The sequence below is a fragment of the Chionomys nivalis genome, chromosome 8 (genome assembly GCF_950005125.1).
Source record: "Chionomys nivalis chromosome 8, mChiNiv1.1, whole genome shotgun sequence".
NCBI lineage: Eukaryota > Metazoa > Chordata > Mammalia > Rodentia > Cricetidae > Chionomys > Chionomys nivalis.
In genome coordinates, this window is record NC_080093.1 from 34,435,892 (window position 1) to 34,450,542 (window position 14,651).

General features: G+C 47.6%; 1 protein-coding gene across 5 annotated transcripts in view; it reads right to left on the reverse strand.

The window, feature by feature from the left end:
* Apba1 (amyloid beta precursor protein binding family A member 1) overlaps window positions 1–14,651 on the reverse strand; it is a 197,313-nt gene that overhangs the window by 7,143 nt on the left and 175,519 nt on the right. For all 5 annotated transcript variants that reach the window (XM_057777722.1, XM_057777725.1, XM_057777720.1 and 2 more), the window contains 4 exons: window positions 13,879–13,965; window positions 12,727–12,912; window positions 9,877–10,056; window positions 7,448–7,660 (listed from right to left, as the gene is read on the reverse strand). In XM_057777722.1, coding sequence (XP_057633705.1) covers window positions 7,448–7,660; window positions 9,877–10,056; window positions 12,727–12,912; window positions 13,879–13,965 — 666 coding nt within the window. The remainder of the gene's footprint in view (window positions 1–7,447; window positions 7,661–9,876; window positions 10,057–12,726; window positions 12,913–13,878; window positions 13,966–14,651) is intronic.

A 14,651-nucleotide genomic window follows, 5' to 3' on the forward strand; every position in this document is an offset into this window, starting at 1 on the left:
GCCTTGCTGCTACAGCTAAGGTTGGGAGATCAGAGCACTCAGGAAATGCCTGCTGACTGGACTCTTATCTGTGAGACCAGCAGATTAAGAAATGGCTGAAGGTCATTTTAGACTCTCCTTCAGGAGAGGAGAGGGGAGGGGAGGAGAGGAGAGGGAGAAGCAATTTGAGGGGGCAAGGGATAGGGTGACATGTGACTTGATGCTCATACTCACATTGGCATCACCAGTGTCCCCAGTGGTTGGAAACAGGCTAGGGAGCCCCCTAGTGAAGGGGAGACAGTATTTTCAATGCCGTGGGTGATGGTGTGTGCTTCTCCTGCATCAGATGCCAGTGACAGAGCTGGACCTTCTGTTGGCAGCAAGTCTGATCGTTATGTCAATCAGACAGAAGGTCTGGTTTTCTGCTTCCAGAAGGGGGACAAGCATAGCCAGGTGAGGAGGACAGTGCTGGTGTCCTCAGACGTGAGTTCGGGTCCTATTTCCGCTACCATATGCAGTGGGGCTCATAGGCACTTTTGCTCTACTGAATCTCTCCACTCTTTTCTACATGCTGACACTGAGGTCTCTGCCAGGTTCAGTTTCTATACACATCTTCCTAAATGCCTTAACCCATGACACTGAACTCAGCCACCAGACTTCAAAACTCGGACTCATTCCACAAGATCAGAGCAGGTAGAAGTGAGGCAGGCTGGACCTTGGCTATGCACACACTACATTTTTCCTTGAACACCTCCTCATTTTGTTCACTTAACCAATCACTTATATAGCAGTAAGTGGGTTAGGCACTGGACACTGGTAGGAGTAAGATTCTCCAGGTCTCCTGGAACTGGGCGGGAGCATGAGAGGCTGAGAGAACAGAGTGTGTGTCAGGACTGAGCAGGGACAGAGGTCTGGAGTCCCCCCACATCCTCTGCAGAGCAGGGATTTGTGGAAAACACTGAGAGTGACAGGGCCCACCTGTAGGAGTCACGGTCCTTCACACAAAGCCATGTGTTTAAATGCTCGCCCAGGCGATCCTGAAGATCTTATAGAATATACCAAAAAGCATGAGAATGGAACATTTTTCCGTGTTATCTATGAATTTCACATGGCTCTGGTGGATTGATTTAAGATGCCTGTTGGATTCCTCAGCAAAATAACTTTTGAGACTGGAGAAAATGTGCTTCAGCACAAGGCCTGAGAAATGGCAATTTGAAATGACCGAGCATGATTTGCTCTGCTATCCCTAATCAGTGTTTCAAGTTGGGTCCCATTAACTTAGATTTCCGACCTGCCATTTTGTTGGAGGTGCCAATTAAATAAATGGTCATTTTGTTCCCATGACAACAGTGAATGATGCAACCAATTAAGAAATATGGTGTGAAGAGAAGAAGCCAAAGCGGTATCTATAGCAACAAGAATAATCCCACAATACTCTTGAGAAGGAAAGGAAAGCTGGGCACTGGGTTGGAAAAGGACCTGAAGTCTAGAAGGAAGGACTTGGAGGCAAGGGCACGAGCAGAGAGATGCTAGTGTTCTTGGTCTACCAATGACTACGCTTTAGGAATGAGTTACAACAGGGAAGGTAAGAGCTAGGCAAAATGAATTCGGAGAGTTTCTGTAACTAGAAACACATTTCACTTCCTGCAATCTGAGAGAAGAAAGGCCCATGAGCATTGCAGTGGCAAGACACAGAACAACTCCTGTTCCTCAACAGCCAGGCCGGAAGACTGGCAATGCCAACTTCCCCAGGAGTTTACTGAAGAGCAGAGTCCCATCTAAGACTTGTCGGAATAGAACTGACACCTTAACCAGATCCCTGGGTGGCTTGTGTGAACGTGGGAAGCAATGACTGATGTTGGGTAGGGTAGCCAGGACAGGGAGCTACTGAATGAATAGCAGGACAGTGAAGCTCTGATGCCCGGACATTTCCCTGCAGGGACTGGGGTTGGGGTGGAGCAGTGTGAGCATCCATCTATGTCCAGGCATATGTCTATGTCCAGGTTTAGAGAACCGTAAACAAGGGCACTGAATCTATGCCAGTCCTTGTTTGGTGCTGGGGGGTTCCCTCAGCCAAGACAAGCCACTGCTCCAAAGCTGAGGATCTTGGGACAGGCGAGTGCTCTAGCTGGGCCTGCCTGCTGTGCCCTTCTCTGCTGAGGGAGCCATCAAGGCAGCAGCTTTCTCAGGCCCTCGGTGGCACTTGTCTCTTTCATCATCACATGGCCTTTTCGTCTTCCCAGTCTGTGGAGATTTCATTTACAGACATCAAAGTTCAGCTCTTCAAACAACCTGTCCCCCTCAGGAAGCTTTGAGCAAGCTTCGCTTTCACCTTGAGCTGGTCATCTGTGGACAGAGCTGCCCCTAGGCAGCAGTCAAGATGGTCAGGCTGACCTCATAGACACCACGGTCCCTCGTCTTATCTGTAATTAGAGGGCAACGTGGGTGGGTGAGTGGAGAGGTGGGGTCCAATGGAATGACCAGTTGGGGACCCTGAGCCTTGGGGTCTCAGGTAAAGCATGGCTGACGAGAAGGTCAGGCTCTGACATAAGGTTGGGCTTATCAGACATTCCTACTTGTTAAGCCGAGGTCTATCCCCACCTTCACCCAAGTTTCTCTCATTTATATTTTCTCTCCCCCTCCTGCTTGGGTTTCCATGACAAAATATACACTGGGCTTACAATCAATGAAAGTTACTTTTAATAGTTAGGCTGGCCAGAAGTCTGAGATCAGGGTGCTGGCAGTCAGGTGGTAAGGGTGCTGTCCTCTGCACTGTAGGCTGTGCCTCTAGTACCATCTTCATGATAGCCAAGGCATCTTCAGGCTTCTGGAGCATGCAATATTACTTCTGGCTGAGGATTTCCACTTGCATAGATATCCTCCCTGGACAGAGGGGGGGTGTCTCGGGGGTGTCTCTTTACTGGCTGATTGATGTGTCTCCAGGGGCCAGCTGTGTGACTGCTGTTCTGTGCCTCAGTTTCCTGCTCATGCAGTGGGTGCCAACAATACCCATTGCATAGAAGTTCATGAGCAACTGGAGGCATGAGCTCAGTGAGCACCCTCTGAATGTCATTGCTGGGTGCACAGCTCCTGGCTGAGGACCTACCCACAACCCCTTGCAGCTCCCACATGCATCTCACATGCACACACAAGTAACCTCACGGGAGAGAAGGGAGGGGGCAGGCCAGTGGGCAGAGGTCCTGCTGTTCAGTAGAGGTCACTATGACAACATCAGATCAACCCTGCAGGTCAGGCTGAGTTCTTCCCCTTGACTCAATGCCAGCCTACCGTCGCTCAATTCAAGCAGACACTTTTGAATACCACTGTCCTTCCTGATACAAACCTAAGCTTTAACTCCTTCAGAGTCAAATTAAACTTTCAAAATCAAATGTTTCCACTCCTAAACTTTTGCAGCCTTTTACCCCTATGCTGCTACACATCTTTCCAGGAATGTAAATATCTTGTACATGCATGCATTCTCCAGGGTTCATCTCGGTGCCCAACAAAGGTCCAAATAAACATATCTGAGTGACTCTGCATTAGACGGCTTTTCCAATCTCATCATTACTGTCCAGTCATGTGCTGCACAGGGATCTTAGTCAACTAGACAGATCTACCATAGCAGTCCTATGAGACAAGAATGGAGCTGAAAAATTCCCATTACCTGCTGTAGTGGTTTGAATGGGTATTTCCTCTATAGATGCGTGTGTTTGAATGCTTGGCCCACAAGGAAGTGGCACTATTAGGAGTGGCCTTGTTGGAGTAGGTGCGGTCTTGTTGGAGGAAGTGTGTCACTGTGGAGGTGGACTTTGAGGTCTCCTACATACTCAGGCTACACACTTAGTGTGCTAGTTCACTTCCTGTGGTCTGTGAATCAAGATGCAGAACTCTCTGCTCCTTCTCCAGCACCATGTTTGCAGGCATACTGCCATATTCTGCTATGATGATAATGGACTAAACCTCTGAAACTGTAAGCTACTCCAATGAAATGTTTTCCTTTATAAAAGTTGCCATGGTGATGGTGTCTCTTCACAGCAATAGAAACTCTAACCAAGGCAGAAGGTGGTACCAGGGACAGGAGTATTGCCATGATAGGCCTGACCATGATTTTTCTTGGAGTAATTTTGATTCTGGGAGTTTTAATTAGAAAAGCAGTTGAATGGTTTAAGTGTGGCTTAATGGGCCACATTAGTAGGAAACTGGAAGACAGTGGTGTTGAGGGTGATTTGAACTGTGGGGACCTGGCCCAAGAGCTTCCAGAGAAGATTTTTAGTATGTTGCCTCGAGATTGCTGTCTCTTTGACTTTACCTACTTTCTCTCTATATCTCTGTTCAGATTTCCAGCCTGACTTTACTCTGATGTGTGGGATTCATTCCCCTCTGTATGGTGTGAATATGTTTTATTACAATTGGTTATTAAAGAAACTGTTTTGGCCAGTGGCTTAGTAAAGCCAGGTGGGAAATCTGAAGAGAGATATATAAAGTAGGTGGAGTCAGGGAGAGATAGAGACAGAAAGTAGGCAGAGCCAGGAAGATGCCATGTAGCTGCTGAAGGAGAAAGACACCAGCCACCAGCCAGAACCTTACCATTAGGTCACAGCCTTGTGGCAATACACAGGTTAATAGAAATGGATTGATTTAAGACATAAGAGTTAGCTAAAACTATGCCTAAGCTATTGGCCAAACAGTGTTGTAATTAATATAGTTTCTGTGCTATTATTTGGGTCTGGATGCTTGGGAAATGAACACGCAGTCGCCACCTACAGGTGTCTTAGGATTTCTATTGCTGTGAAGAGACTATGGGAGCCAGGGAGTAAAATGGGGTGGTTTGAATAGGTATGGCCCCCATAGACTTACATGTTCTGGGGCCAAGGATGCTATAGTGTCATACTGGCTACACAGGCAGCAAGGATCAGTGCTGTACTAGGTTAAATATACTCATTACACTGTATTTATCATCATTTTAGGGTATACTCATATTCATTAAAACACAACATTAACCATAAGATAGTATGCTGTGTTATGCTGGCAGCCCTCTTGTGGGCCCTACAATTACTGTCTCTCTTGGTTTTACCAAGAGGCTACATCAGGTGACTGACTACACTGTCTAATCACTCTGCGATGTTTGGAAAATGTCAAAATTGCCTAATTGCCTTTCCCTGATGGCTAAGGATGTTGAACATTTTTTTTTTTTTGGCTTTTTTGAGACAGGGTTTCTCTGTGGTTTTGGAGCCTGTCCTGGAACTAGCTCTTCTAGACCAGGCTGGTCTCGAACTCACAGAGATCTGCCTGCCTCTGCCTCCCGAGTGCTGGGATTAAAGGCGTGCGCCACCACCGCCCGGCTATGTTGAACATTTCTTTACATGATTCTCGGCTATTTGAGATTCTTCTGCTGAGAATTCTGTTTAGATCTATACCCCATTTTTAATTGAATTATTTATTTTATTTTGGTGCCTAGTTTCTTGAATTCCTTATGTTTGGATATTAGCCCTCTGTCAGATGTGGGTTAGGTGAAAATGTTTTCCCATTCTGTAGGCTGTTGTTTTATCCTTTTGACAGTGTCCTTTACCTTATAGAAGCTACTCAGTTTCATGAAGTCCCATTTTGTTAATTATCTACCTTAGCTCCTGTATTACTGGTGTTCTGTTCAGGAAGTTGTCTCCTCTGTCAATGCTTGCACAACTATATTCATAGCAGCTTTATTTGTAATAACCAGAAACTGGAAACAACATAGATGCCTTTCAACTGAAGAATGAATAAAGAAATTGTGATACATTTATATAATGTAGTATTACTCAGATGTTAAAAATGGATGGAACTAGAAAGATCCTGTGTGAGGTCACCAGATCAAGAGAAATGAATATGGTATGTACTCACTCATGAGTAGACATTAGCTGCAAAGCAAAGGAGAAACATGCTACAGCCCACAGACCTAGAGAAGCTAAGCAACAAGGAGGACTTAAGGGGGATGCATGACTCTCACTGTGAGGGGGAAAGAGAATGGATATTGCCAATGGGTGGGGAGAGGGGCCTGAAAGGAGGAATGGGGATGGGAGCAGAAGAGATCAGGTTGGGGGAGGATGGAAGGAGAGAGTACTGGGAAAGACAGCTGGAATCTGGGGGCGTCGCCAGGGATGACCTAGAAACCTAGATCAATAGAAACTCCCAAGAATCTATGTGGGTGACCCTAGCTAAGACTCCTAGCAATGGGGAGCATAGAGCCTGAACCAGCTTTCTCCTGTAATAGGCAAGACTTCCAGGGGAGGGACCGAGACATCAGCCCAGTCACAAACCCTTCGTCCTATAATTTGTCCTGCCTACAAAATGTGCTGGGTGTAAAGATGCACAGGAATTGTGGTGACCAACTAATGAGTGGCCCAGCTAGAGATCTATACCCTGAGAGCCACCTCGCCCCTGAGGGCCAAGAACCAGAGGTGAGATACCACAGAGACCTAGGATAGAACTAAACACAACCAGCAAAAACAAAACTCAATGAAATGGCTCCTAATGATATTCTGCTATTCTCATAGACTGGTGCCTCGCCTAACTATCATCAGAGCGTCTTCTCCCAGTGTCTTAGTGTTTCTATTGTGAAGAGGCACCATGGCCACGGCAACTCTTAAAAGGAAAATATTTAATTGGGGTTTCAGAGGTTCAGTTCATTATCATCACGGTGGGAAGCATGCCAGCATGCAGGCAGATGTAGTGCTGGCTACACCTTGATATGCAGGCCACAGGAAGTTGAATGAGACACTGGGTGGTATCCTGAGTATAGGAAGCCTTACAGTGACACACTTCCTCCAACAAGGCCATACCCTCTCTAACAAAACCACACCTCCGAATAGTGCCATCCCCTATGAGATTATGGGGGATAAAAACATTCAAACTACCACAGCCAGCAAGTGATGGGAACAGATACAGAGACCCACAGCCAAATATTAGGTAGAGCTTGGAGAGTCCTCTGGAAGAGGAGGATGAAGGATTGTAGAAGCCAGAGGGATAAAGGAAACTACAAGAAAACCCATAGAACCAACTAATCTGGGCCCACAGGGGTTCAGAGAGACTCAACCGACAACCAGGGAATCTACATGGGACTGACCTAGGTCTTCTGCATATGCGTTTATCTGGCTATAAAGGAGTATTTGGGTTACAGAGCTAAGGGAAATCCTGCTGGGGCTGAGTCTGGGTTACATGGGAGGAGCTGAGGTAACTGATGAATTATACCTATGATGGGCATTGGATTAGTTGCAGGTGTTGTGTTAGCCTCATACATAGTGACTCAGACCTATGGAGAAGGTTATAGCTGTAACTTGAGGGTTAGCTGCCTGACTACAAGTCCATACCGTCTGTAGCTGGGTCTTCCTCAGGGCCTGACTAAACATGCTCACACACACTGAGGATGGGATGGCAATCCCATTCCACACTGTTTCGAGTCTGCTACCAACAAGGTTTGCTCATGCCTAGGTACCTTGATGATGCTCTGGCAGGTGGACAGGGGCAGGCCCACCAGGCTGGTGCCATTGATGGACATGATCTGGTCCCCGATGTTCAGCTTCCCTGACTTCTCGGCGGGGCCTCCATGCATCATGTTGGCAATGATCACAGTGGGGAGAATGGATCCCCAGCCCGACTCTACAATCACAACTCCCAGGATTTCTCCTTTCTGTTTCTCTATGAAAACCTGGAAGAAGAAAAATATGTAGAAAGCTCTTAGCAGCAGCCATACGGGACAGGTATCAGAGCTGGTCCCCTCCTCTGGGTCCCTCCCCCCCCTTTGTTGTAGCATGTTGTGTTCTGGCAAATAAAACTTGCCTGGAGATTAGAGGGTGGAGCTAGCCACAAGTTAACCATAGAAGTATGGAGGTCTGTACAGACAGACAGGAAGTGGTAAGGTGGGGTGGAGGCAGGAGCTTGGCCCTCTTTTGGTCTGAGCAGTTGGAGAGGTAAGAGGTGACTGTAGCTGGTCCTTTGCTTCTCAGGTCTTTCAGCTTTTACCTCGATATCTGACTCTGGGTTTTTATTATTAAGACTAATTAGGATGGCTCTTCAATGCTTCTTGAAGGATGCCAGTCCAGGTGGGTTCCTGTCTTCTCTATACTCTGTGGCATCTGGAGTCTGTAGGAAACCACTTCACACACAATCCCCCATCTAGACCCTGGAATTCACCCTCATTGCATATGACCAATGTGGCTTCACACACAAATACAAGGGGCACTACGCTTTTCTGTTTTAAAACATTGGTTGTCCTATGTAGTGAGAGCTTTGGTGGCCTGTTACACTAATCCACAAGCGGCTTTTGGGTTCTATGCACAGGTTTTCTCATCCCACAATGCTCTGCAAAGTATTTCCAGTATTCAAGAATTGGGAGTGATAAATACACGAAGCACGAGGCAAGGCAGAAGGAGAGGAAACAGAGTGATGCTGAAGTTGCCATGGCCAAAAGGCTGTGGTGCACACAGGAAGAACAGATCCCAGACATATAGGGTGTATTTGTGACCTTGGGAGGCTGGCGCAGAAGCAAGTGGTAGGACTGGACACCTATATATATGGAGGTGTGCAAAGAGGCCACGGAAAGAAAGACCCTTTTGGAAGCATCCGGTGGAGTCTGATGTGTATGTACTGGGAGCCAGCAAAGCTACTGCCACAGATGCTGCCCACTCCTCACAGCAGCTCAGGGAGCAGCAGGCCCCTTCCCTGAAGCATCTTCCACAGCCGAGTGGGACACTGGAGTGTTCCCCATACCTATATTCCTGTGCTGCGGTTCTAATCTTAGTGCCTCCTTCAGTGCCTCCACATGGAGCAAAGGTAAACTGAGCAACCCAGCTAAACTGAGGACATTCGCCCGTGCTCGGATCCGGTGTGACTGTTGCTCTTCTGGGCACATGGGAGGTGACACGAGGACATGAGAAGAGGCCATCTGAGCACAGCCTTTCTTCCAGCCCCGAGGATTACCAACCCTTCAACCTTGCACTTCAGCCTAAAACCGAAAGGCAACTCCTGTCTGTTGCTGGAGCTGCCTAGCCTCTGGGGCTATGATGGCAGCCCTAGTCAGTGAATGTATCCCTGCCCATCCCAGGTCAATATGGGTCCCCTGCCCTGTGATTCAGAAGGAAGGTCATGGCCAGCAAGACCATACTCCTCCTCAGTACCCCCTCCACTCCCCATTTGCTCTGAGTGCAGGCTTCCATTTGACCTCTTGACCAGGAATCCTCTTCTAGGCTATGGTCCAAGGAGCCTGACTCAAGACACCTATTGGGTCCAAAGCCCACATTCTTATTCAAAGTTTTTTTTATCTGGAGGATAAAATCTTTCTGGATTTTCAAATTGGTACATTGTCTCTCTTCTTCTCCTGTGTTTACTTCCTGCTCCGATCGAGTCACCTCCTTCCTGATGTCCCAGCACTCTGTTACTGCTCCTCACCCTCCATTCTCTGCCGCCCCTGAATATTGCACTGACCTACAACTCCAGACCTCCTTGGTTGACCCTGTCTCCCTCCAGACACTCCTGCAGAGCTCAGTCTGGAACATCAGAGGGAGGAGCGCCTATTATATGATCACGTGATCTCTGTTTTGCCAAGTGCAGCTGTCTTTCATCAGTGCTTGAGCTGGCACGTCATTGGTCATTTTCAGGTCCCTTTCCCAGATGATGGGCTTCGTAAGGACAGAGGTCAGGTCCTGTGTCCACACCTATAGAATTCCCTCAAGGGGTAGAGGATGTGCACCTATCATTTATACTTGTTTTCCAAAGTACTTGATGACAGGGTCCCCTGGGGAGGAGCCACAGAATGCCCTGCCAATACCACCATTTCCGGCCTCTCCTTCCACAGCAGGGCTGCCCCACCCTCTAGGACCCCAGGCGGCTGGCTCAGCCTGGGAACAAGTCCTGGGAAGTACCTACATCTTTGCAGTTTTCCGACTTGGAGAAGTGGATCAGGTCATCGTTGTACATGTCCTGGGTGTTGAGCAGGTCACTGTACTCCTTCTGGCTGAGGTCTTCCGGGTTAATCCCGTTGGCCCTGAGGAATTCCTGGTACGCCACACTGAATGCCTGCCCTATGGACTGTGCGATCAGCTGGGCCTATAGCGGCAGCATAGGGGAAGACAACAGTGAATGGGGGAGTTCCTGGCATGATGGAGTGGGTCTTGTATTAATCTGTTGCTTTCATTGGTTAATTAATAAAGAAACTGCCTAGGCCCATTGATAGGCCAACCCTTAGGTGGGTGGAGTAAACAGAACAGAATGCTGGGAGAAAGAAGCCGAGTCAGTGAGTCGCCATGATTCTCCCAGTCCAGACAGACGCAGGTTAAGATCTTTCCTGGTAAGCCAGCTCGTGGTACTACACAGAATATTAAAAATGGGTTAGATCAATATGTAAGAGCTAACCAATAAGAGGCTGGAACTAATGGGCCAGGCAGTGATTAAAAGAATACAGTTTCCGTGTAATTATTTTGGGTAAAGCCATGCGGGCAGCCGGGTGCCAGGGACGCAGCCCCGCCGCTTCATATTACAACACTGGCACATGCGCCCCTGGAAGATTCCTTGTGGCATTTGAGGGTTCTAAATAGCAGGCCACTCAGCCATTCTATATCAGGGTACCAGTGCCTACCAGAAGCTATTTGAAAAAAAAAATCAGTATGTTTCTTATGACTGTACCCATAAGGGAGTCATTGGCACTCAGTAGACAGGAGTCAGAGATGCTGGACATCCTACTATAAAAAGGACAATACACAATGACAAATTCATTCTACATCCGGTATAACTTTTGGATATCTCACTGGACATTGATTATATATAACACCTGTTTCTAATCACTGTATCCATGACTAGATTCTAGTTTCTGTTTAAATGCAAGGACTCATTGGGTGGCCCTGGCTACCCTACACATTTTAAGAATAATACTATGCAAAGTGAAGGAAGCCGGTCCTTTGGGATTTTATAAGTAAGTTTCACATCTTTCAAAATCACCCACGTCATTTGTGGCCATGACACGAGTTGTCAGTGATCACATCAATGTCAATGGCACATGGAGACTCTGCTTGTGTTTTCAGGTATGCATTCTTGCCTGACCCTCCGAAATGCCGAGTAGAGAGTATCTACAGTATAGTATTAAATACAGTACAGTTCTCACAGCCAAACTTAGGTAAGCAGATGCCAACATCTGGCTGCTTCGTGCTACTGTTTGGAATGGCTGAGTTCATGCATTTAAAGTATCATGACTTTATCTGAACCTCTTTTCCTTTTTCATTATACTTATGGCTATAAATTATTTTGTAGAAAATAAAGGGAATTGAAGACATGGCTCAGTGACTAAGAGTGCTTGCTGAATAACCATGAGGACTGGACTAAAATTCTACCATTAGTGTAGCAAGCTGTGCATGTCTATAATTCCAGCTTCAAGAGGGTGGCAGAGGCAGAAAGCCTGCTGACCTCCAGCCTAAGTGAGAAAATGTGAACCCCTGACTGTGGCAGAGACCCTGCCTCAGAGGCATAGGTGGAAATGTGAGGGAGGATGCTATCCAACATCCTCTTTTGGTCTTTGTGCATACACAGCCACCCCGTACCTGCTTGTTCATGGGGTGGGGGCCCAGCTCATCCCTCAGCTAGGGAATACACTTGCTCCAGATTATAATGAAAATAAAGTCACTAGGATCTTTCTGCTCTTCTCTAGTGGAGCTAAAAAACAGAGGAAGAAAGCCCTTCTTATAAACTCTATGCTAGATGGAAGTAGGAGGGGTCCTACAGGGATCCTACAGACTGGTGAGCCTTTTCTGGCCTGCAGGAACCAGGAGGCTAAAGATTCTACAATTTTGTTCATGAGCTTTCTCGGCCCCGCTTATTTCTCTTGTGCTGCATCCTGCCACAGCCTCAGAGCACAGTGCAAAGGGCAGGAAGAAGCATTGCTGCTTAAGGCTTTGAAGATCAGTGTCAGCATCTCCTGGCTTCCTGGTCTGCCTTGGCCTCCTCACTTCTTGAGGAGGGCAATTTCTTGCAGCTAGGTAAGCAAGTCCCAGAAGGGACGGTACCTGGGGAGGTCAGGGGCTAGTGCCATGCAGAGCCACCGTGGATGAAGGGGTGCCTCTCCGTGATCACATCTGTCTTCATTTGACCTCACCTCCTGTGAGAATGGGGTCAGGAATCCTGGATTGCTACCAACCAGGGAACATTTTCATAAGGTCTGGACCTAGGGGGTGATACTCCCATCCTTGGGCTGGGAGGAACAGGGACACTAACTGTGATAGCAGGACAGTTCTATACAGCTCCGAACTTTTCTCTGCAAACACTCTGGTGCCATGGAGACCTGCTTAGACTGGCAGTCTGGGTCTCTCTCTTTCAAAGCTGCTGGCTCTTCCTCCCTAAGCAAACTTGGCACTCTCTTGTTTCAGGGCCTTTACACTTGCTATTTCTCATTCTATTCAAGTCTCTGCACAAATGTCACCTCCTTGAAGAAAAAAACGTATTATGCCGAACATCCCACTTGAACTAGTCCTGTCCTTCTGTGCACTGACCCCATCTTGTATTTCAGCAAAGCACTCCCCATGTCCAATTGATTCACCTCTGTCTTCTACCCCTTTAGTCTGCACAGAGTAACGCCCTACATCTGCAGTTCTAGAACAGTGCCTGGCATACAGCTGGTGCTCAATAGATATGTTTACTGTATGACGAGCCAGACTGACTCAGGTCCTGAGAAACTGGCCACCTAGTGACTATTGAGGTCACCCAGAGGGAGGTTGGGGAAGGCAGCCTTACGTCCTCAGACTCAAAGACATGGCAGATCATCTTGTACTGTCTTTTTCCATCCTGGGATGGGTGAGAAGCCTCCACGTTCTCTTGAGAGTTGGACCGGGGCATCCGTCTGCGGGCCATCAGCACGACAATGTTCCCAATGTCTGCGATGTAGGAAATGGTCCTCAGGGGGTGATCCATCATAGGCTCCTAGGGGTGAGGGACAGACAGGTGAGCGGCGTATGTAGGACGTATGACGTAAGAACTTAGGAGATGGTATCTTCTTTCCTCACACGGGCTGAGGATGGAACCCAGCTGGGGTGGGCCAGGACAAGGCTCTCACTGCCAGTCCTCTGAATCCCACTCCCAAGCCTGAGGCATTTTCTTTGGCCAGTGAAGAAGAGGAGATATGTTCAGGAAAAAAAGAAAAAATATTAAAAACTTTACACCGTGTAGAATTTCTGGTGGTGAAGCTGAAAAGAAAAAATCTAAATGCCAGTGTGTGTGTGCGCGCGTGCGTGCGCGTGTACACATATATGCTGTACACTTTTAAATACAATTCCTTAAGGCTAGTGAGTCCCTCCTCCCAAAAAACTCATTTGAATGACAGACAACACACATATTCTGCATTTTCCTTTGTGCTTGAAGAAATTAGCCACAGTCTTACCTGCATCAGCCTTTTGTGAACCAAGTTCTTTGTTTTTGACTGAAGCCCCGAGTAGATGTGTATCACTGCCATGAGCACAGCTACATCAAAGATCCCAATATCTCAGATCCACGGGGATGGCAACGCCTTCTCCCGGTCCATGTGTCAATGTTGACAAAATATGTGCAGAGAATGTAGAACCCAGCTTTGCCCTCCCCAGTGTTTACAGCCTGGGACTGCTCCCCTAAAAAGACTTCCTGCTGCTTCCTTGTTCAGATGTAGAAAATAAACACACTGAGTTTCTAGGCTGCTGCTGGTTCAACTGCATCGAGCGCCTGGCCCACCAATCCCAGCTGTTCTGTGTGTGCCTCCTTTATTAATTCCCTTGTCACCCAGTCAGGTTTCCAGAACCCAGCACACAAGTTATAGCAGTCAGACACCAGGGGAAAGCCACTTTACAGGCAGGGGAGTCTATGTTAGAATAACCCCACTGACCTTTACCCCTGAGAAAGGTGGAAGCAAGCTGGTACCTGTGTATCTGCATTCAATACTTTGATTCTCTGGGTAGAAATGAAGAGATCCACCTCAGTCATTGGCTGAGATTCACCTTCAGGAGCCTAAGAAGAAAGTGCATCAAAAGAATTTTTATTATATTATCTGAACCCAGGGGCATGGGAAAAGGTTAGCTCACACACTGGGTTACCAAGACACAGTCACCAGAACGGCAACACAGACTCAAGGGTTAAATTGCCAAAGCTGAAGGTACTACAGAGAGGACTACATGGGCAAGAGTTAGCATCTCTACGTTACAGGGGAAATGCGGAGTCCCCTCTTCTGCTGCCTTACAGCGGCAGTCACTGCAGCAGATTAATCTGACATGGTGACAATTGACCGTTTCTGCAAGGGTTTTGGGGGTTAAAGAGTAAGAGCAGCTAACTCATAGTGACCTTGGAATGGTCACTCAGTTTACCCTCTCAGAGCTGATGGCGGGCAAGGTCTGTAGTAGGCACAAATGAAGCTACTGGATGCGGTTCTGGTAAGAGGGTCATACATCACCACAGCAACAGAAGCAGCTGCCTGCTCCTGCAGCCACCCCATTCCAAAAGAGCCCCCAATGCCTCACATCCTCGGAGTAATTTACAAATACCTAGAAGCTCTGCAATCCCAAAGGGCAGCCTGGCTTGTTTAGGGCTGAACCCTGCACATGTGTGGTTATTAGCGAGTTTTCTGTTTTTGCATCCAGCAATCTGAGAAATCCTCAAATCAAATGTACTGCAATTGGGTAGTCCCAGGTCCCTGCCAC